At 28.5% G+C, this 21,850-nt stretch overlaps 1 protein-coding gene across 2 annotated transcripts in view; it reads left to right on the plus strand.

Annotated features, from left to right (window-relative positions):
* Nucleotides 1-296: 296 nt before the first annotated feature.
* Nucleotides 297-21,850, plus strand: part of LOC145742152 (uncharacterized) — a 49,020-nt gene continuing 27,466 nt past the window's right edge. For both annotated transcript variants that reach the window (XM_082559920.1, XM_082559921.1), the window contains exons 1-65: nucleotides 297-413; nucleotides 889-1,002; nucleotides 1,320-1,706; nucleotides 2,147-2,281; nucleotides 2,494-2,607; nucleotides 3,060-3,176; nucleotides 3,645-3,752; nucleotides 4,147-4,254; nucleotides 4,529-4,633; nucleotides 4,762-4,845; nucleotides 5,408-5,542; nucleotides 6,030-6,131; nucleotides 6,310-6,429; nucleotides 6,570-6,677; nucleotides 6,865-6,963; nucleotides 7,050-7,209; nucleotides 7,419-7,582; nucleotides 7,728-7,832; nucleotides 7,984-8,103; nucleotides 8,320-8,427; nucleotides 8,529-8,636; nucleotides 8,785-8,947; nucleotides 9,120-9,283; nucleotides 9,486-9,590; nucleotides 9,661-9,780; nucleotides 9,993-10,100; nucleotides 10,180-10,287; nucleotides 10,446-10,608; nucleotides 10,722-10,885; nucleotides 11,022-11,126; nucleotides 11,294-11,413; nucleotides 11,679-11,786; nucleotides 11,931-12,038; nucleotides 12,176-12,338; nucleotides 12,548-12,711; nucleotides 12,889-12,993; nucleotides 13,114-13,233; nucleotides 13,457-13,564; nucleotides 13,712-13,819; nucleotides 13,951-14,113; nucleotides 14,271-14,434; nucleotides 14,648-14,752; nucleotides 14,827-14,946; nucleotides 15,418-15,525; nucleotides 15,626-15,733; nucleotides 15,973-16,135; nucleotides 16,281-16,444; nucleotides 16,554-16,658; nucleotides 16,789-16,908; nucleotides 17,087-17,194; nucleotides 17,301-17,408; nucleotides 17,525-17,687; nucleotides 17,849-18,015; nucleotides 18,202-18,306; nucleotides 18,405-18,524; nucleotides 18,616-18,720; nucleotides 18,994-19,101; nucleotides 19,250-19,412; nucleotides 19,546-19,709; nucleotides 19,861-19,965; nucleotides 20,088-20,315; nucleotides 20,451-20,555; nucleotides 20,841-21,029; nucleotides 21,159-21,284; nucleotides 21,702-21,806. In XM_082559920.1, the coding sequence (XP_082416046.1) occupies nucleotides 955-1,002; nucleotides 1,320-1,706; nucleotides 2,147-2,281; nucleotides 2,494-2,607; nucleotides 3,060-3,176; nucleotides 3,645-3,752; nucleotides 4,147-4,254; nucleotides 4,529-4,633; nucleotides 4,762-4,845; nucleotides 5,408-5,542; nucleotides 6,030-6,131; nucleotides 6,310-6,429; nucleotides 6,570-6,677; nucleotides 6,865-6,963; nucleotides 7,050-7,209; nucleotides 7,419-7,582; nucleotides 7,728-7,832; nucleotides 7,984-8,103; nucleotides 8,320-8,427; nucleotides 8,529-8,636; nucleotides 8,785-8,947; nucleotides 9,120-9,283; nucleotides 9,486-9,590; nucleotides 9,661-9,780; nucleotides 9,993-10,100; nucleotides 10,180-10,287; nucleotides 10,446-10,608; nucleotides 10,722-10,885; nucleotides 11,022-11,126; nucleotides 11,294-11,413; nucleotides 11,679-11,786; nucleotides 11,931-12,038; nucleotides 12,176-12,338; nucleotides 12,548-12,711; nucleotides 12,889-12,993; nucleotides 13,114-13,233; nucleotides 13,457-13,564; nucleotides 13,712-13,819; nucleotides 13,951-14,113; nucleotides 14,271-14,434; nucleotides 14,648-14,752; nucleotides 14,827-14,946; nucleotides 15,418-15,525; nucleotides 15,626-15,733; nucleotides 15,973-16,135; nucleotides 16,281-16,444; nucleotides 16,554-16,658; nucleotides 16,789-16,908; nucleotides 17,087-17,194; nucleotides 17,301-17,408; nucleotides 17,525-17,687; nucleotides 17,849-18,015; nucleotides 18,202-18,306; nucleotides 18,405-18,524; nucleotides 18,616-18,720; nucleotides 18,994-19,101; nucleotides 19,250-19,412; nucleotides 19,546-19,709; nucleotides 19,861-19,965; nucleotides 20,088-20,315; nucleotides 20,451-20,555; nucleotides 20,841-21,029; nucleotides 21,159-21,284; nucleotides 21,702-21,806 (8,328 nt within the window). In that variant the 5' untranslated portion in view covers nucleotides 297-413; nucleotides 889-954. The remainder of the gene's footprint in view (nucleotides 414-888; nucleotides 1,003-1,319; nucleotides 1,707-2,146; nucleotides 2,282-2,493; nucleotides 2,608-3,059; nucleotides 3,177-3,644; nucleotides 3,753-4,146; nucleotides 4,255-4,528; nucleotides 4,634-4,761; nucleotides 4,846-5,407; nucleotides 5,543-6,029; nucleotides 6,132-6,309; nucleotides 6,430-6,569; nucleotides 6,678-6,864; nucleotides 6,964-7,049; nucleotides 7,210-7,418; nucleotides 7,583-7,727; nucleotides 7,833-7,983; nucleotides 8,104-8,319; nucleotides 8,428-8,528; nucleotides 8,637-8,784; nucleotides 8,948-9,119; nucleotides 9,284-9,485; nucleotides 9,591-9,660; nucleotides 9,781-9,992; nucleotides 10,101-10,179; nucleotides 10,288-10,445; nucleotides 10,609-10,721; nucleotides 10,886-11,021; nucleotides 11,127-11,293; nucleotides 11,414-11,678; nucleotides 11,787-11,930; nucleotides 12,039-12,175; nucleotides 12,339-12,547; nucleotides 12,712-12,888; nucleotides 12,994-13,113; nucleotides 13,234-13,456; nucleotides 13,565-13,711; nucleotides 13,820-13,950; nucleotides 14,114-14,270; nucleotides 14,435-14,647; nucleotides 14,753-14,826; nucleotides 14,947-15,417; nucleotides 15,526-15,625; nucleotides 15,734-15,972; nucleotides 16,136-16,280; nucleotides 16,445-16,553; nucleotides 16,659-16,788; nucleotides 16,909-17,086; nucleotides 17,195-17,300; nucleotides 17,409-17,524; nucleotides 17,688-17,848; nucleotides 18,016-18,201; nucleotides 18,307-18,404; nucleotides 18,525-18,615; nucleotides 18,721-18,993; nucleotides 19,102-19,249; nucleotides 19,413-19,545; nucleotides 19,710-19,860; nucleotides 19,966-20,087; nucleotides 20,316-20,450; nucleotides 20,556-20,840; nucleotides 21,030-21,158; nucleotides 21,285-21,701; nucleotides 21,807-21,850) is intronic.

The following is a 21,850-nucleotide window of genomic DNA, read 5'->3' on the forward strand; positions in this document are numbered from 1 at the left end:
GTAAAGGCATATCGGATATTTGAATTATTTAAGGTAAATGTTTTTAAAGAAGAATAGTAAGGTTATATATTAGATAAGGTATTTTAAAATGGGGTAAATAAGGTAATGGGTATTGTAGATGTTAGCATTTTTGATTTAAATTATAAAGAAATATTAATTTAAATTACCACAATTATTCGTTTTTGTAATAATTTTAGAAGTAAAATATTTAAATAAAAATTGTCAATTTTTATATTAATTGTAACGTACAAGTTTAAGTTAAATGACTATTGGAATGTTATTATTCTTTTATTAAGGCATGAATGTAGGTTACTGTGTTTAAATTTAAAGTTGTATTAAAATTGTGGAAAATTAACGGACAATTAATTGGATTTATATTAATCTCTAAAAAAACAAGAAAAAATATAAAACAGGTAATTTAATATTTGTTAAAGGTTAATAGCAATATATTCCTAGTAAAAAGTAAAACCACCCAACTTTGTGATTACGGTTAACATATTAATTAGCGTTTTTTTTGTATATATCTTTATCCTCGATGTGGGAAAGTTGAATGCGCGACTTAAACATAGAGTACCATCAGTTACTCCGACCAAGCCTCGAGTTGCCTTTAGCAGTTTGGGATATTATAGATTATAATTGTCCGATAATTATACTGCTGATTAAGTTGGCTCCAGCAGAAGTTCATATCGTTTATAGCGCCTTACTTAAGGGCGCTACAGCATGAGATCAGTGGGGATTGAACCCAAGACCTCATGTGTAGTGTAGCAAATGTTCTTACTACTACACCACGCTGCCAGTTTAATAACTAAAAATCGATGTTTTAATTCGATAACAAATGCTAAAATTTTACAAAAATATTAAAGTTTATAAATTGCTTTTTTATTTTAGATATAAATCCAATTTTTGTTCAAGTTATATTTGTTTAAATTTCGTTTTTGTCGAATTTAAATTAAAATGTCGGAATCAGTTCAACAATACGAAATAGTTGAACAACAGGAAGAGGTAGAATGTTTAATTTTTTACTTAAAATAAAAAAACTTTTTTATTTAAAAAAATAAGAAAGTGGAATATATTTTTTTGACTTAATATAATTTTTTATTGCATTACAAATTGTTTTTTTTTGCGTTTAATGCAAGATTTTTTTCATAAAAAAATCAAATCCAAAGTTAAAATTTAGGATTATTATAAGTATGGTTAACATATTAATAATTACTTTAAAGTGCCATTACATTTAAACAAAATTGTCTGTAAGAAGGTGTTTGTACTTAAATTTGTTAAACTATCTTTTTGGAATATTAGCTATTCTTTTAAATTGTTAGAAACCAAAATCTAAAAAACGCGAAAAACCCCCGAAAAAGAAAAAGTTTTTGGTCAAAAAAGGTCGCAGTGTCGACAATCCAGATAGGAAACCACTCCAAACATCCAAAAACAAAAAGTCTTATGACGTCACAAATACTAAAAACGACGACCGAACTAAAGATAAATATGATGACGTAACAAAAAATGACGTCACGTCTAGCAACGGTCAAGTCGGTAATGTTGCTTTTCAAGAAATTAACTCAGAAAATGCTGATTCACAATCGGGTATACCTGATGACGTATCAGTGACTCAGCAATATTTGGTCTCCGAAGTCAACGATGACTCGACAGTTGTTGGGGAGGGGGAAGAGTGGGGCTCGTACCTGAGTGATGACACCATGACCGAGGTGTGCCATACGTCATGAAATGTCACCACCTTTGTTCATTTTCATTTCATATCGACAAACTCCGTTCAAGTTTCCTTTTTATAAGATTTCATCTAAATCGTGATTTAAATTTCATCGAAGCAAAAAAACATTAAAAACTAGCATTTAGGTTTATTGCAGTTTATCTTAGAATTAGTTGCAAATATAGAAAAAACAATCTAGTTAGAGATCAGTTAAAACAGTTAAAACTGGCTTAAGCTTAAGCGAATATATTTAGTCGCAGAATACCAATAAAAGCTACCGTAAAACTGATATACAGTCTAAGATAAAAAAAACATAAACTACGAAATATTTTAAAGTTACAATAAATTCATTTTTTCATTCCTTAATTTTTTTTGTCTGTTTTTTATTTATTTTGATTAATCTTTTATTTAATTTTTTCCATTAAATATTATATTTAGGTAATAAATGTCACCAGCAGTATGGGTATGACGTCACAAGAGCAAACGTCGATGGCGGACAATAAACAGAGAAATGTTGCTTTCATGACTCCACAAATGAAACATGCTCTCAAGATGTCGCAAACTCAAAGCCAGGTACCCGTTTATGATTTTCCGTAAACCTTAATTTAGGGTTTAGGCCGCACCAATGCCACATTATTTGCCCTTAAGACCGGCGTTTATGGATAGGCCTTTTCCGATAAAAAATTATCGAAATCATTTTACTCGTTATTTTGTGTCTAGGCTGTGATGTCTTATATTGTTTATCAACATTCAACAGATTATAAAATAAAATTTTATTTTTTTAGTTTGAGTACCAACGAGACATGAAGCGCTTACAAGGCAAATACAACCTCGACGTTTGTCTTCCTAACTTACCTGAGGTTCAGGTGGCTAAGAAAGCAGGAATGCTGGCGAGTAAGGTAGGTTTACAGTCAGATACTTTACGTTATGCGCTTTAAGTTTACTTTCAAGTCAAGTTTAAAGAGCTCTGTTTTATATTTTGTTTGTATTTTAATTTTGTAGTGTTGCTTTATGCTTCATTTTTGTCCTTTTTATGTATTTAATATTTTGTGTGGTTTTTCTTTGTGTATATTTGTTTAATGTTCGCATAAAATTATATTATCATTGCACATTTTAATTTGTTATTTTTTCGCGAACCTTTTCAATTTATTACGGCTTCCTTTTTTCATCTTTTGCACGTTTATGAAAAGCATGGAGTTTTTTGGTGAGTTTTTATTTTACTTTATTTACTTTTTTGTTATTTAATGATTTAAAATTACTATTTAAAACTTATATTTAAATACAACCGTATCAAGAAATTCTACTAAAAATAAATGTAAATTTTAAATTTAATTTATTTACTATTTGTTAGAATGTCTATCGTAAAGGCTTGGAAGATGTTCGTGAAAAATTCAAAGGATTTCAGAAACTTGAATACAAAGATTCACCAGAAGCTAAACGAAGCGAGAAGGCAGCAATTTTGTCAGACGTAAGCTTGTTAAAACATTTTTATTAATACCGAAATTTTAAAGAACTGTATTATTCCTATCTTTTCACGCTACCAGTATTTTTTTAGTATTTATCTTTATCCTCAATGTGGGAAAGTCGAATGCGCGACTTAAACATAGAGTAACAACAGTTACTCCGACCCATTCTTGAGTTGCCTGTGGCAGTTTAGGATATTATAGATTATAATTGCCCAGTAATTATGCTGCTGATTAAGTGCTGGCTCAGGAGGAGTTCACAATGTTTATAGCGCCTTACTCAAGTGCGCTACAGCTTGAGAGCAGTGGGCATTGAATCCACGACCTCATGTGTGTTGTAACAAGTGTTCTTGCCACTACACCATGTTACTCTTTGATTGGTAAAAATGGATCGTATCTTATTATCGCCCCATACAACGTTAAATAAAACTACATTGCAGCTGTCTAAAACAATTTCTTTATTATTTCTATAGAAAGCATACAAGGAGGAATGGGAATACGACAAAGGTGTGATCTGTTTTCCCGCCACACTCACCAAAGGATATGACGCAATGACTTCGGCTCAACGGAACGCAAGCGCGGTAACTTTAGTTTACTAATTGCTGTTAACAAAATAAAAAACATATTTAAAAATGCTAGATAAAAAAACAAGAGTAACATTTTTTAAGGCAAAGTTCGGCACATTTGTAACTAATTTTTTGTACTTATTTATATGTTTATTAAGCGATTTATTTACGTAGTCTTATTGCTGTAAAATAGCTACAAGCGTTACTATAAATATGTTGCGTTTTATAAAATGTGTTTCAAGGCATTTTAAATAAACAAACCTGAAGTTTGTAGTTACACTTTTAAATAATAATCTATCAAGTTATGTTATATTTTTTAAGAAAATTAATTTATAAATCTAAAACTGCTTTACATCGATTTTCCCATTTAATTTTTGAATTAGGTTAGTTTTACGTTTTGTATTTATAGAACGTTTATAAAGAAGATTTGTCCAAGACATTGGAGAATGTTCATTTCGATCCGACCAAGACGAATCTTTACAAAACTATTCAGGACAACTTGAAATATACGAGCAGTGTAAGTTAAAACTTTTACTATATTAAAAGCATTACTTACGTTTTGTATTCATTGATGCGTTTTATGTATATTTTAGAACTGAAAAAAAATATACCGTTGTTGCATATAACGTTGTAATATCTAAAAATATTTTAGTTTTTAACGATGTTTTTAATACCTAATTTCACTAATTTTATTCCAGTTTTATTAAAGTAACAAAGTAGATTACTATAAACAACAGATATATACATTTTATTTAATATCTATATCTTAATATTATTTTATGTATATACAGAAGGAGTATAAGGAAGGTTATGAAAAAAACAAACACAAATATACTCCAGTGCCGTTCACTACTGATATGATCAGGTTTAAAGCCTTGAACAACTTTACCAACTGGGTGAATATATTTTTTTTATTAAATTATAACTTATTATTCAATCTAAATTGTAAATTGATTATTATAGTTGGTTTTTAACTACTGTAATAATTAACATAGAAATAAATATTTGTTTTATTTTTGAAAAGAATTCCTATACTGCTTATGCTAGAAAACTGTGGGAAAAATATCACTTGGTTGTTCCTATTCCACTCATTGCACAAGCTGTCGAGGTAACTGTTTTAATTTATCTTGTGTTTTGATAGTTTATTGAAGTTAACATAATATTTATTCATTTAAACATGAAACAATAATTTACTTTAACCAGTAAAGCTGTTATATAATGTTATATGCCAACAGCATGATGTAGTGGTGAGAACACTTGCTACACCATACATAAGGTCGTGGGTTCAATGCCCACTTATCTCATGCTGTAGCGCCCTTGAGTAAGGTGCTATAAACGGTATGAACTCCTGCTGAACCAGCACTTATTCAGCAGCATAATTACTGGGCAATTATAATCTATAATATCCTAAACTGTCACAGACAACTTAAGACTGGGTCGGAGTAACTGATGTTACCCCATGTTTAAGTCGTGCATCTGAAACTCCATGTTGATGTTACTTCATGTTTAAGTCGCACATACAAAAAAAATTTTACGTTTATTTACTTTATAGTAATATTTTTTTACGTTTATTTACTTTATAGTAATAAGATAATACTTCTATAATATAAAAAGGGGTTTTAGTTTTTAAATATTTGAGATACAACTAAAAAAATTTGTACTTCTTTTAGACAGCTAAGATGACATCAGAAAAATGGTACAAAGCTGACTATAAATCTGAATGTGTTGGAAAATCTGGACCTGCTGATATTGTTAACTACCCTCAGTTACAACAAGCTAGAAAGGCTGGAGGCTTTGCAAGCAATGTAAGTTGGATATTTATTAACTTTCTCTTAAACTGATGTTAATTTGAAATTTTGATCTTTCTTTTACTTATTGTTTATATACCCTTCTTATAATTATCAAGTTTTTTTAAAAAAGCTTTATTTTTTTGTATAAACATTAATCCTCGATGTGGAAAAGTCGAATGTCTGACTTAAACATAGAGTAACATTAGTTACTCTTACCCAGTCTTGAGTTGCCTGTGGCAATTTGGGATATTATAGATAATAATTTTTCGATTATTATTCTGCTAATTAAGTGCTGGCTCAGCCGGAGTTCATACCGTTTATAGTGCCTTACTCAAGGGTGCTACAGCATGGGATCAGTGGGGATTGAACCCAAGACCTCATGGGTGGTGTACCAAGTGTTTTTACCACTACACCACACTGCCGGGTTATTTTTATTAAAAACTTAAAAATTTATTAAATAATAATCACATTCAATTTATTAACATAAATTAAATTATTCTAGATTGCTTATCGAAAAGAAGCAGACAAGGCTAAGATGAATTACACGATGACAACTGACACTCCGGACTTTATTCGAGCTAAGACTGCATCCAACTCTAGCTACGTAAGTTTTATTATATTTACTAATCTTATATTTTACACAATGAAATAAATTTATGTTTAACTTTACACAATGCAATCTTTTGTTTTATATGTTTACTATATATTATTATTTGGCTATTTTATATAAAGTTGCTAAGTTTGAAATACTTGAAGAATCATTTTTTTTTAAATTTATACAGAACAAGTATGTGAAGCAAAAAGCAAAGGCAATTGCTGATTTTCAAGGCTACCAGAAGTTAGATCCAAGTTTGCATCCAATTGTACAAAGAGCTAACATTGCTGCTGCTTTATCTGATAACGTAAGTAACTTAAATGTTAAAATTTTGTAACAGCAGTGTTAAAAAAAACTTACTGTATGAAAAGATTTTAAAATTTGTTTTCTATTTAGAAAGGTAGTTACTTAATACTCAATTTTTTTAAATTTTTTACTGTTTTCCAGAAATCATACGTTGAGGATTGGGAATACGACAAACAAATGATTTATTATCCAGTTCATATTACCCCTGGGTATGAAGCATCTGCTGGAGTGAAGAAAGTACAAAGTGATGTAAGTAATTTACCTAAAATTTAGTCTTAAATTATTGTATTCTATTTGAAATTTAACTCAGTTGGCTTCATTTAAAAGAACAGGTTACACTTTTTGTTGTAATTCAGTAAATGTAAAACAACTTTTTTATCCTTGAATACTAATTACAATACAAGTGTTTAATAATAATGTATGTTATTTTCTGCAGGCTTCTTACAAACAAGAGTTTGAAAAATTGAAGTCCAAAAATCGATATGATGTTACTGATACTCAGAAGTATGGTGACATGAAAAACAGTGTAACTGATGTAAGTAATCGTGTTTAAAGCTGTACCATATATTGTCACAATACTTTTGTATGTAAATCATTTGTTTATAATTTGTATTTTTTTAGTTAAAATACAAAGAACAATATCGCAAGAATCAAGGCCAGCTATCCCAAGTACCTGAAACCCCAGAAATGGTTTTATCTAAGGGGTTAAAACCAATTTATAGTAAAAAACAATACACCGAGAAGTCAAAGGAAATGCATAAGAATGTCAACGTTGGATCAGGTTATTTAGTTTTTTGTATTAAATTAATATCAGCAGATAATGTTTTATTACTTTTATAATTGTAACATAAATTGTAAAAAATGGTTACTTTGGTTTGTTCAAAAACTATTTATTTAAAGGATAGTTTTATTTAAAGGCAACTTTAAGTTAGTATCACCAATTAAATTATCTTACAAAAAAATTTTTTTTTTAAATTAAAATTATTTTAGATGTGCAAGAAATATCTCATGCTATTGATTCACAAAAACAGTCTTCGTTAAACGCATACAAGACTGATTACAAGATTAACATGGTTGGAAAACCACCAAACAACCCAACAACTGCTTACCCTGAACATGACTTGCATAAGAAGATGACCCAACTAAAAAGCTCAGTAGGTTTTTGAGTAAATAAAAATAGTTAAGTATTTTTAGCCTAATATTTTTAAAGATTTGATCAATATGATTTTCATAATACATTTCATCTATAAAAAGAAACACTTTTATTGTATGAGTATTATAAAATTTTAATTTTTTTAGCCTGACTACACCAAGGAAGCAGCAGTTTTACAACGTAGCAATCAACTACCAGTTGACTGTCCCCAGTTTACTCAACCTAAAGCTGCTGCACAGATTGCTAGTAATGTAAGCTACACAATGATTTATTAACACTGCTTAAACACACTAAACTTTTAAAAAATTAAAAAAGAGTATTGTAACTGATGTTTAGATTTATAAATTAATCAAATATTAACACTTTGCAACACAGAAATATAATTAATTACATTTTCAACAGGTTGAATACAAAAAGCAGAAGCAAGAAGTAATTGATAATTATCGAGGATTTCAAACTATGGAAACAAAAGATCATCCAGTTGTTCTTCAAGCTAATAAAGCCTCAGAACTTAACTCAGGGGTAGATAACAAAAAAAAACCTTGCATTATTTTTAAACCTAGGATTGTCTAGCTCTATTAACATTTCTTCACTCTAATAACATATAAATATTTTTAGTTGTTTTTTTTAAGTTGTTGAACTAGGTTGTTATATTACACTATGCAAACAAACTTTAAGTTTTTATCTTAAATATATCTTTGATTATTGTGCTTTATAACTTTAATTTTTTTTTTTCAGAAAGCTTACCATGAAGATTGGGAATACGACAAACAAATGGTTTGCTTCCCAGTTCATATTACACCTGGGTATGAAGCATCTGCTGATGTCAAGAAAGTACAGAGCAATGTAAGTTTCCTAAACACATAGGCTTCAATAACAGTAATGACAATCTATTTCTTTTTAACTTGGTGCATCTTGTTTTTTGAAATTGGTTCTTCTTCTCTCAGGTTACATACAAGAAAGAATTTGATGCAACGAAGGATAAGAACAGATTTCAACCAACTGATACAGAACAATACAAAGAATTAAAACAACTTCATGATACAGCTTCAAATGTAAGACTTATCGTTAAATTTACTAATTAACTTACATTTGTGGAATGCTATATGAAAAAATGTAATTAAATTTTATTGCGTTGTTTAATTTAATTTAAAGTTGGACCTACATAAATATATTGTCAAATAACTTTGTTTTTTTAACCAGCTGAAATACAAAGAAGAATATGAAAAAAATAAAGGCAAAAATCAAACCAATGTTAGTGAAACTCATGAGATGGTTTTATCTAAAGAACTCAGACCAATCCAAAGCAAAAAACAATATACTGTAAATGCAAAGGAGATGCAAAAGAATGTCAATGTTGGATCAGGTTGGTTACAGCATTTATCAGCTTTATTATCTTATTAACTTTAAAAAATTTTAAACTGGTATTGAAATAATGTTATTACAATTCCAAAGTTAAAATACATTTGTTTTATTATACATATTAATTTGTAATGTTATTTGTTTTAAAAACTAAATGTGTTTCAAATTTGTTCAAGATGGTCAAGAGATTAAATCAGCTGTCTCATCTCAGCAACTAGCTTCAAAACTACAATACACCGAGGACTACAAGAAAAACTTAGTGGGCAAGGGTCCAGTTGATCCTGCTGTTGCTTACCCTGAATACGAGTTGCATAGAAAAGTTGGAAACATGGCAAGCTCTGTAAGTGTTTATATGATGAATTTAGTTTAATTTTTAACTTGGTAAATAGTAAGTTTGTTGTTTACTAAGATAACATTGGTGGTATATATTATTGTATTGATTATAAATAACAATTCATAATTACCAAGTAATGTTACTGCATGTCTTTTTATTGAAAGTAATTTAACCTATTTATATTTATTCGATATATTTTTATTATTAGGCTGAATATCAAAAAGAAGCTGAAAAACTGATGCACACTCACAACTTGCCACTTGATTATCCTGAGTTTGTCAGAGCTAAACAAACTGCAATTAATGCCAGTGATGTAAGTTTAAACAAAAATACAAAGTTTTAACAATAAAAGAATTATAATTTTTTTATTTATTTTATTTTAGCGTCATTATCAAAAACAAAGACAAGAAGTAATTGACAACTACAAGGGATTTCAAACCATGGACAGCAATGATCATCCAATTGTACAACAAGGAATTAAAGCTGCTGAGCTTGCATCCAAGGTAGCTTTTAAAATTATATAACATTTTAAAATGTTTTATACCTAACATTGTTAAACTTGTTTAATCAAATTCAAATGGTGCATTATAAATTCTAGTGTTAAATTTTTTGTTTGCATTTTGTCTCACATGACATAAAGAAATTTATAATTTGAACACTAACATTATTTAATTGTCTGTAGATATTAATTAAAAAGTGTTATACTAATTTTTAGACTGCATATACTGAGGATTGGGAATATGACAAACAAATGATTTATTATCCGGTTCATATTACACCTGGGTATGAAGCATCAGCTGATGTCAAGAAAGTACAAAGTGATGTAAGTTTTAGAAAATTAGATTTAGTAAAGTTAAACTATATATTTTAGTACTATAAAAATTTATATAAATTAATCACAGATTCAATACAAAGAAAACTTTGAGAAAAGCAAAGATAAAAACAACTTTGATGTCACAAGCACTGAGAACTACAAATCAATGCAAGAAAATGACAAAACTAAATCTGAGGTGGGTTAATAGGTTAAAATTTTCTCTTTTGAATTTTATTTTATTAAAGTTTAGTAATTTACATGAAAATGACTAAGGTCCTGGTATTAAGTTACTCTATTTTCTTTATTAAAATAAGTTTTTTAGTAGATTTCTGAATTAAACCAACATTTTTGTAGGTTAAATACAAAGAAGAATATGAGAAAAACAAGGGCAAAAATCAAACCAATGTTAGTGAGACTCATGAGATGGTTTTATCCAAAGAACTAAGACCAATTCACAGCAAAAAACAATACACTGTAAATGCAAAGGAAATGCAAAAGAATGTCAATGTTGGATCAGGTAAAAGTTATAGTGAGGCAGAATCTAAAAAGCGTTACTGTGATTACATTTAAAATAAATTTATAATTTTTTAATACTGACGACTATGTTTATCAACTAATTGTTGTGTTCAGATCTTCAAGAGCTGTCAACAGCAGTTAATGTACAGAAGATGTCATCTGGCAAAGTGTACAAAGCTGATTACGATAAAAACATGTTGGGTAAAGCTCCCGCTGATATTGCAAAGGCTTACCCAGAATATGATCTGCTTAGACAAGTTACCAAACAAAATAGCAAGGTATTTATTATCCAAAAGTTTCATGTTATTTCTTCAGTGATTAGCTTATACTAAAATTTCTATAGGCATTGTGCTATAATGCTTAACAACTATAAAAAGATTCAAAATTCAATATCTATGTTTTAATTTTTATTAGGCTGAATATCAAAAAGAAGCTGAAAAACTGATGCACACTCACAACTTGCCACTTGATTATCCTGAGTTTGTCAGAGCTAAACGAACTGCAATTAATGCCAGTGATGTAAGATAACACAACCTAGTTTCTAAAAGACTTGTATAATATATAGATTTTTAAAATTAGCATGAATAAAGACATATACTTTCATTCGACTTCTAGCAATTGTTTTATACATTATCTACTAATGAACTTACTTTATTGTTAACAAAGTAATAATATTTTTATGTTAGCGTCACTATCAAAAACAAAAACAAGAAGTGATTGATAACTACAAAGGTTTTCAAACTATGGACAGTAATGATCATCCAATTGTACAACAAGGAATTAAAGCTGCTGAGCTTGCTTCTAAGGTGACAGTACTTATTTAATAGCAAAAGTAAAGTTTATTTAATAAATTACATTTGTGTTAAAAAAATTAAACTACAATTAGCACTTAAAATAATTTATATTTGTTTAAAGCAATGCCCTCTAAAGGTAGTTTTACTTTTGTTGTATTTCTTTCCTTTTAATCATTTTTACAACACCAATAAATGTGCTAATAAAATTCTATTATTGTATTAAGCTTATCTGCTATGGTAATATTATTTTTTTTTAATTTATTTTGTTAATTTTTAGACCGCATACGTAGAAGATTGGGAATACGACAAACAAATGATTTATTACCCAGTTCATATTACACCTGGGTATGAAGCATCTGCTGATGTCAAGAAAGTACAAAGTGATGTAAGTTTAAAAAAATATATTTGGTTTAACACCTTTACAAAAAATAAGTAATTTAATATAGCAGCAACATCTAGAAAACAAGCTTTGGTAAACTTTAACTAAATAAAATAATAGGAATTAATTTATTTATGCTTTAATTTTAAGATTCAATACAAGGAAAACTTTGAGAAAAGCAAAGATAAAAACAACTTTGATGTCACAAGCACTGAGAACTACAAATCAATGCAAGAAAATAACAAAACAAAATCGGAGGTGGGATTTATTTAGAAATAATTAAAATTAGATAGCGACATATAACAAAATCTGTTACTACTTACAGTCATATGTATTTAGATAAAATTTTTTTGTATTAAGTTACTGTATTTCTTACTAATATTGTTTAATTGTAGGTAAAATACAAGGAGGAATATGAGAAAAATAAGGGCAAAAACCAAACCAATGTTAGTGAAACACATGAAATGGTTTTATCCAAAGAACTTAGACCTATCCAGAGCAAAAAACAATATACCGTAAATGCAAAGGAGATGCAAAAGAATGTCAATGTTGGATCAGGTAATTTAAAAACAATTTTTATAAAGAAATTTTTATTTTGTATAAAGTCTCATATTAATTTATGTAAATGTTTTCTTTAATTTTAAGCTTGTTTAGCATAACAAAATAAATTTTAAACTTAGTATGAACAAACCTTTCACGTAGTTTTTTTAAGCGTAATGTAAATATTAAAATATATTAATTAAGTTTTTTGTAAATTTTTTTTACAGATCTTCAAGAGCTTTCAACTGCTGTTAATGTACAGAAGATGTCATCTGGCAAAGTGTACAAAGCTGATTACGATAAAAACATGTTGGGTAAAGCTCCTGCTGATATTGCAAAGGCTTACCCAGAATATGATCTTCTTAGACAAGTCACCAAACAAAACAGCAAGGTGATTATAAATTAAAGAATACTGTTAACTTTTTGTTTATATTTAATTTATAGTTTAATTTGGTAGCGTTAGGTTGGGCCTATGTTAAAATAATCTAAAGATTGCTAATTATTAAGTTATAGACTGTATTTGTGAAGGCTACATTGCTATACAATACACTGCTTATTTATTCTTTAGGCTGAGTACCAAAAAGAGGCAGAAAAGCTGATGCACACTCACAACTTGCCACTTGATTATCCTGAGTTTGTCAGAGCTAAACGAACTGCAATTAATGCCAGTGATGTAAGTTTAAATGATTTATTTATTGGCTATGTTGTGTGAATGGAATATATTTAATATTTCTGTAATAATTTTTTTAATGTTTGCATTAATCATAAATTATTATTCTTAATTTGTTTTTAGCGTCACTACCAAAAACAACGACAAGAAGTAATCGACAACTACAAGGGTTTTCAAACCATGGATAGTAATGATCATCCAATTGTACAACAAGGAATTAAAGCTGCTGAACTTGCATCCAAGGTTACTTTTACAAATATAAGATGATTATAAATTTAGTAAAGCAACTATTAGGGTATATTTAAATATATGTTAAATATTGTTTCATGTGTTTAATAAATTTTACTCTGTAATTTTTGTTCAGCGTGATTCAAGGTATGGTTTATTAATATATTTTTATTAAATTACCAGATTTAGGAATTGATGCTTATTTGTTTGGTATAAAACTTTTATTATTGTTTTACAGACTGCATATACTGAAGATTGGGAATATGACAAACAAATGATTTATTATCCAGTTCATATTACACCTGGGTATGAAGCATCTGCTGATGTCAAGAAAGTACAAAGTGATGTAAGTGAATATTGTCTTCTTATCCAACAAATAAATTTTTATAACACTTAAGTTTAAATGAAAGTATATTTTATTCTCCTATTTAAAAAAAAATTGTTCATTTTGGCAATCCATTTATATCAATTTCACAATCTTTGAATTTTTTAGATTCAATACAAGGAAAACTTTGAAAAAAGTAAAGACAAAAACAACTTTGATGTAACAAGTACGGAGAACTATAAATCAATGCAAGAAAATGACAAAACTAAATCTGAGGTAGATAACGCTAACAAACAATCTTAATTAAGATGGCAAAAACCAACATAATGACAACACTTAATTAAATTAAGATTTTATATACATGTATGATACATACCTTTAAACATTTTTTAATAAATTAAATAAAGGTCAAGTACAAAGAAGAATATGAGAAAAACAAAGGCAAAAACCAAACCAATGTTAGTGAGACCCATGAGATGGTTTTATCCAAAGAACTCAGACCAATTCAAAGCAAGAAACAATACACAGTAAATGCAAAGGAGATGCAAAAGAATGTCAATGTTGGATCAGGTACTTTTTAAAAAGTTTTATTTGTAAATAAAGTCAAGTTTATAGAAGAATTTTTGACATTAACTATTATACTTAATATGTTCAAGTTATTTAAAGGTAAATTAAAGTGCTGTAACTACATATTTCTGTGTATATCTAAAGATATATTTTTCTACAGATCTTCAAGAGCTTTCAACAGCTGTTAATGTACAGAAGATGTCATCTGGCAAAGTGTACAAAGCTGATTACGATAAAAACATGTTGGGTAAAGCTCCTGCTGATATTGCAAAAGCTTACCCAGAATATGATCTACTTAGACAAGTTACTAAACAAAACAGCAGGGTAACAATTTAGATTTTGCTTTTATTTAAGTAATACTATACCTTATTTAAAGTTAGTAAACAATAATAAATCAGTTGCTTTGATATTATTTATTTTTCTGTTTTTTAAATTATACAATTTATACTTTTTAATATTTAAACATTTGGCAAACTTGATTTGAACAAGAGTCTTATCTACATATCACTTTACATATTATAATCTTTTAATTTTTAGGCTGAGTATCAAAAGGAAGCCGAGAAATCTATGCATACTCACAACTTGCCACTTGATTATCCTGAATTTGTAAGAGCTAAACGAACTGCAATTAATGCCAGTGACGTAAGTTTAAACAAAAATACAAAGTTTTAAAAACAAACTAAAAAATTTTATATATGTTTTTACTTTTATTACAGCGTCACTACCAAAAACAACGGCAAGAAGTGATTGACAATTACAAAGGGTTTCAGAATATGGACAGCAATGATCATCCAATTGTACAACAAGGAATTAAAGCTGCTGCTCTTGCATCTAAGGTAAATTTTGTGAGATTTTTATGTTAGGGTATTTATTTTGTTTTTTGTTATCACACATATGGGCCTTAATCTAGGCAAGTAAAGTTATAGGTTTATTTTTATTTATTTATTTTTTTGTATATATTTTTATATTCGTTGTGGGAAAGTCGAATGCGCAACTTTAACATACAGTAACTTCAGTTACTCTGACCCAGTCTTGAGTTGCCTGTGGCAGTTTGGGATATTATAAATTATAATTGCCCGATAATCATGCTGCTGATTAAGTGCTGGCTCAGCAGGAGTTTATACTGCTTTTTAGCACCTTACTCAAGGGCACTACAATATGGGAGTACTGGGAATTAAACCCACGACCTCATGTGTGGTGTAGCAAGTGTTGTTACCACTACACCACGCTGCCGGTTATAGTATTTAAAGAAAACCAAAGTACTTTAATAACTTGTTATAACTTTTAAATTACTATATTGCTTTTAGGCTGCTTATGTAGAAGATTGGGAATATGACAAACAAATGATTTATTATCCAGTTCATATTACACCTGGGTATGAAGCATCAGCTGATGTTAAGAAAGTACAGAGTGATGTAAGTACATTGTCTTTACTAAGTTTTTATGCTACCTTAAGTTATTTAAATAGTAGACCATTTATTTAAACAAACCTTAACTTTTATGTTTTAATTGCAGATTCAATACAAAGAAAACTTTGAGAAGAACAAAGATAAAAACAACTTTGATGTCACAAGCACTGAGAACTACAAATCAATGCAAGAAAATGACAAAACTAAATCTGAGGTGAGTAAAACATTTAAATTTCTATAAATTATTATATTTTTAGTTCTAAGTTTGTTTTGGAATATCTTATTGCTTCTTTAAACAATATTAATATAAAACACAAAAGTTCAAAACATAAAAAAGAACATAGTTAAATAGATTTTTTTTCTTTCCAAGAATAAAAGCATTGTAGAGAATAAAGCTTTTAAATTTAATGTTATTAAAAAGCAGTGTTTTTTTATTATACTTTATTTTAATAGGTAAAATACAAAGAAGAATATGAGAAAAACAAGGGCAAAAACCAAACGAATGTGAGTGAGACTCATGAGATGGTTTTATCTAAAGAACTCAGACCAATCCAAAGCAAGAAACAATACACTGTTAATGCAAAGGAAATGCAAAAGAATGTTAACGTTGGACCTGGTAAGTTAGGAAGATATTTTAGTTTTGACAACATTTTTAAATCAAGTTTTTAATCAAATGCTTTGCTGTTTTGATAATTTTAGCTGAATGCCTGTTTTAAAACACTTTTGATTATATCTACTTTAATTTATGTACGGTTTTACAGATCTTCAAGAACTTTCAACAGCTGTTAATGTACAAAAGATGTCATCTGGCAAAGTGTACAAAGCTGATTACGATAAAAACATGTTGGGTAAAGCTCCCGCTGATATTGCAAAGGCTTACCCAGAATATGATCTACTTAGACAAGTTACTAAACAAAATAGCAAGGTATTGTTATTATTTTTAAATACTAGGCCAATTTGCTGTTAAATTACATTTTGAAAACGTTTTATCATAGTAAATATGGTTTTAATAATTTGGTTAAACTTTTACACAGGCTGAGTATCAAAAAGAAGCAGAAAAGCTGATGCATACTCACAACTTGCCACTCGATTATCCTGAGTTTGTCAGAGCTAAACGAACTGCAATTAATGCCAGTGATGTAAGTTAGCTTAACTAAAATCTTTACAACTTAAAAATAAATTTGTGAACTTTTATGTTAATTTTAAATTAACAAAATATAAGGACTAGTTTAAATGTATGTATTGATGTGTATATATATTCATGTTTAGCGACACTACCAAAAACAACGTAAAGAAGTGATTGACAGTTATCGTGGTTTTCAAACCATGGATAGTCATGATCATCCAATTGTACAACATGGAATTAAAGCTGCTGAATTAATGTCTGATGTAAGTAGAATAACATATACAGTAGTTTCTTACAAATTAAAAAAATAGCCCAATTTTAATTTAGAGTAAGTGTTTATAATTGAATATATGTTAGAAGGCTTAGTAATATTTTTTCTTTATTAATATTATTGCCAATTTATTGTTTATATTAAAGTAAATTTAATTTTTAAACTTTTAGAAACTGTACAAAGAAGATTGGGAATACATCAAACCTTTGGTTTATTATCCAGTTCACATTACTCCAGGTTATGAGCAAGCTTTGGATGCAAGCAAGTTTCAAAGCCAGGTAACCCTTTAAAAATAATTCAGTTTTAAAAAAATCTTTTGCAAAATTAACGTTAAACTTTAAATTAAATTAATTATAAATATGGTTTAATTTTGATATGATTTAGGCTGAGTACACAAAAGATGGAAAACTTACAAAAGCGAAAAACAATTTCACCTTTACTGAAACTGAGCAGTATCAGACCGCTAAACAACTACTAGACTTAGTGTCAGACGTAAGTTATTTTTTTGAAATAAATATATCCATTAAATAGCTTTTTTAAATGTAAGCTCTATATAAAAATTAACTCTAGAAATTATTGTTTTTTAAATTAACAAATATTTTTTCTAGCAAAAATACACTGAAGCTCATGTAGAAAATCGTGGTAAAGGTTTACATTCACTTGAAGAAACACCTGAAATGACGCTTTCTAAGTCATTGAGACCATTACTGAGTGAGAAAGCTTACACACAAGACTCCAAGAAGATCATGCAGCAGTACAACTTAGACTCAAGTAAAATAAGATAAACAAAAATATGTGCTGCTGTCACTTTATTGATATAGAAAAAAAAATTTGTGCTGCAGTGACTTTAATAATATAGACAAAAAACATTTGCTTTAGTTACTTTAACACCATTCAAAATATTTGGTATTAACACTTCTTTTTACTTTCAGCATCAACACAAGGTATTTCTCATGCTCTTGGTGCAACAAAAACAGCATCACAGCTTGGTTATGTTAAGGACTTTAAGAAAAATGTTTTGGGTAAAGCACCAGCTGATATTGCTAAAGCTTATCCAGAATATGATCTACTTAGACAAGTAACCAAACAAAACAGCAGGGTAAGAAGAATTTTATTTTATAGTATCAATTTATTCAAAAAACTAAACTTTTTAAAAACTGAAAATAAATTCATTAGAAACACACTTTTGTATACTATAACTGAATGCACACTATTATTTTTTAAATATTATTGTTCTTAAATTTTAAAATCGCTTTTTATTTAACAATGATTCATTAATATTTAGGCTGAGTACCAAAAAGAAGCAGAAAAGTTAATGCACACTCATAACTTGCCACTTGATTATCCTGAATTTGTGAGAGCAAAGCGAACTGCAATTAATGCCAGTGATGTAAGTAGAAAAAAAATTGGTGAATCAATCGTTTCTTAGTAATGGTTATGTTTAATCATTTCCACATAAAACTAATTGCAAATTAATTAAATTTTTAGCGTCATTATCAAAAACAACGCAAGGAGGTAATTGACAACTACAAGGGATTTCAAACCATGGATAGCAAAGATCATCCAATTGTACAACAAGGAATTAAGGCTGCTGAGCTTATGTCTGATGTAAGAATTTGTCTTTTCACCAATTGTTCAATTTTAGGTAACAAAAATTTAAAAAAATAGGTGTTTTAAAAAAAATGCTGTAAATTTTTAGAAAGCCTACAGAGAGGACTGGGAATACGACAAACAAATGATTTACTTTCCAGCTCATATAACACCTGGGTATGAATCTGCTTTAGCAAGCAAGGCCACAAGTAATGTAAGTACATATTTAATGTTTATAGCTTGATAAAATGTTTGTTTTAAAACTTTATTAAATATTCTAAATTAATAAAATAAACAACTATTGCTAATAAAAATTAGTAAAAATACGAAATTTCTCAATGAACAAAAATAAACTAACACAAATTTGAGAATAAAATACAATTAGAAAAAATTATTATAAGATAAAAAAGTAAAAAGTAATTTATAAGATAAAAAAATGTTTGCTCTTGATTAGTAAAACTTATAAAACGGTGTATTTTATTTATAGATTGCTTATACCAAAGATCATGAAAAGACCAAGGCATCAAACAAGTTTAATATGACGCACACTGAAACTTATAAAACAAATAAAGATGTTTCAGATTTAGTCTCCGATGTAAGTTAGATTTGTTTTAAAGATTTTTTTCAACTATTTTTCCTATATTATTTAACTATCGAAAAATAATTTTAAATCTATAAACAAGCTTAAGGAATTACATAGTTTAAAATAGGATATTCATTTTCTAAAAACATCTAAAATTTAGAAAAAATACCATGAAGCATATGAAGCTTCCAAAGGAAAGAATCCAGCTCAAATTAAGGAAACACCTGAGATGGCAATCTCTAAGTCATTAAGACCCTTGCTTAGTAACAAGATCTATGGTGAAGATGCAAAGAGAAAGATGAAAGAATATAATCTAGATACATGTATGAAAAAAAATACTTAAAATAGCTTTTTTTAATTGTACTTAATGATTACTTACAAATGTAAAAAAACGTAAATATATTTTTTAAATTAATTCGCTTTACATTTTTTTATAAATTCTATTTCCTTTTACAGCCATGCAAGCAATTTCTCAGGCTTTATCAGTTCAAAAGTTAGCCGACAAACAACTCTACACTAAAGATTTTAGAAAGAATGTAATTGGTACTGCTCCTTCTGATTTGGCCTTATCTTATCCTGAATATGATCATGCAAGAAATGTTTCGAAATTAACAAGCAAGGTTAATAAAAAACTTTTTACATTATTTATTTTTTTATACTACACTTTCAACTCAAATTTAAATAAAGCTTGATCTGTAATAATGTTAGTTATATTTGTCAAGATAAAAGTTTTACTAAAATTTTAAACTTAATAATTTGTTTTTATGTCAGGCACTTTATTGGAAAGATGCTGAGAAAATGATGCATACTCACAACTTGCCGCTTGATTATCCTGAGTTTGTCAGAGCTAAACAAAATGCTAAGAACGCCAGTGATGTAAGCATTTAAAAAAATTTGTAATTAAGAAAGCGAAAACAAAAAATTGCTTCAATTTAAAACTTTAAAAAATTAATATTAAAAGCAAACTGTTTTATCTAATTAATTTTAAAATTTTACAGGCTGAATATAGAAAACAACGCAAAGAAGTGATTGACAAGTACAGAGGTTTTCAAACCATGGACAGTAATGACCATCCAATTGTACAACAAGGAATTAAAGCTGCTGAGCTGATGTCTGATAAGAAATACAAGGAAGATTACATGGCAGATAAGGATATTATTTACTACCCTGTACATTTGACTCCAGGTTATGAGAGTGCAATGAAAGCAGGAGAAATACAAAGTGAGGTAGGCAATTTTTCTTAATTTTTTAATGAAAAAATGCATCTTTTACCACACATTATCTAAACATAAGTTAAGAAATTCTTTTATATTTTTTATAACACATTTATGTTATTATTTTATTTATATATTTAATACTAGACATCATACAAGATGAAACATAACCAGGAAGGTGCAAAAAATAATTATCAGTTTACTGATACTGAAAGTTATATTGGGAAGAAAAATCTGGATGTTTTAAGAGACGTAAGTTAAAACCATTGTTTATTTTTTATGTTTTTAAAAGATCAATACAGTTAACATAGTATACTATGTAATTATTTTAAACTTTTAATCTCTCTTATTCTAAACTTTTAATCTATCTACAAATGTGGGTTTGAAAAAAAAAGTTAATATTGTTTTGCATTATGTAGCCAAACTATTACAAAATGTTCTAATTCACTACATTTATACACAATTATGCATTTTTAAAACCGTTGGTTTTGGTTAAAAACATTTTGTTACACTTACTTTTTTTATATACATTTTTAGCATATCTACAAAGGTGAATACCCCCGAAACTTCACTGCAATTCCAGTTACACCGGAGATGGAGGCTTCCAATCTTGTAAAGGGTCTTCTTAGTCAGGCTACATATACTAAGGAGGCAAAGAAAAGGCTAGATATATACAATGTGGATCTAACTGATCAGAAACTAGCTCATGCACTAGAAGCTAGCAAGGTATTCTTTTATTTTTACGTTTATACATAATATTATTAAGAAAAAAATCACAGAAACATAATCATGTTAAACATTACTAAAGAAATAAATGCATGTAGGCTATTAACTATTTGTTGGAATACTTCACAGATATCTTCTGGACCCTTGTACACCAAAAAATTTAAGAAAGAAATATTAGGAAAAGCTCCTCATGATATCACAATCGCACATCCTGAATATGAGCTTGCAAGACAAGTTTCAAAGATGAATAGCAAGGTGAGAAAAAACAGATTATGTGTTAGGAAAATTGCTTAAACATATAACAAATTATCTGTAAATAAGTTTGAGTTTTTTTTTGTATATATCTTTATCCTCGATGTGGGAAAGTCAAATGTGCGACTTAAACATAGAGTAACATTAAGTTACACCGATCCAGTCTTAAGTTGCTGTGGCAGTTTAGGATGTTATAGATTTAATTGCCCGATAATTAAGCTGCTGATTAAAACGCCTTACTCAAGGGCGCTTTTATAACGCCTTACTCAAGGGCGCTACAGCATGAGATCAGTGGGGATTGAACCCACGACCTCATGTGTGGTTTGTACGAAACTAAATTACCTTAAATATTTTTTATACAAATAATGTAAATAATAGTTACTTTTTATTTATTGACACTTTTGTTTCCTTTTTTTACAGAGTGAATATGTAAAGGAAGCTGACAAGATGATGCACCATCATAATATACCACTTGATTATCCTGAGTTTATTAGAGCAAAAGAGTGTGCTAAAAACGCTAGCGATGTTAGTAAAAAATTTAGAAATATATTTTATTTTAAGATATTTTA

Source organism: Corella eumyota, chromosome 2, assembly GCF_963082875.1.
Source record: "Corella eumyota chromosome 2, kaCorEumy4.1, whole genome shotgun sequence".
Lineage (NCBI taxonomy): Eukaryota > Metazoa > Chordata > Ascidiacea > Phlebobranchia > Corellidae > Corella > Corella eumyota.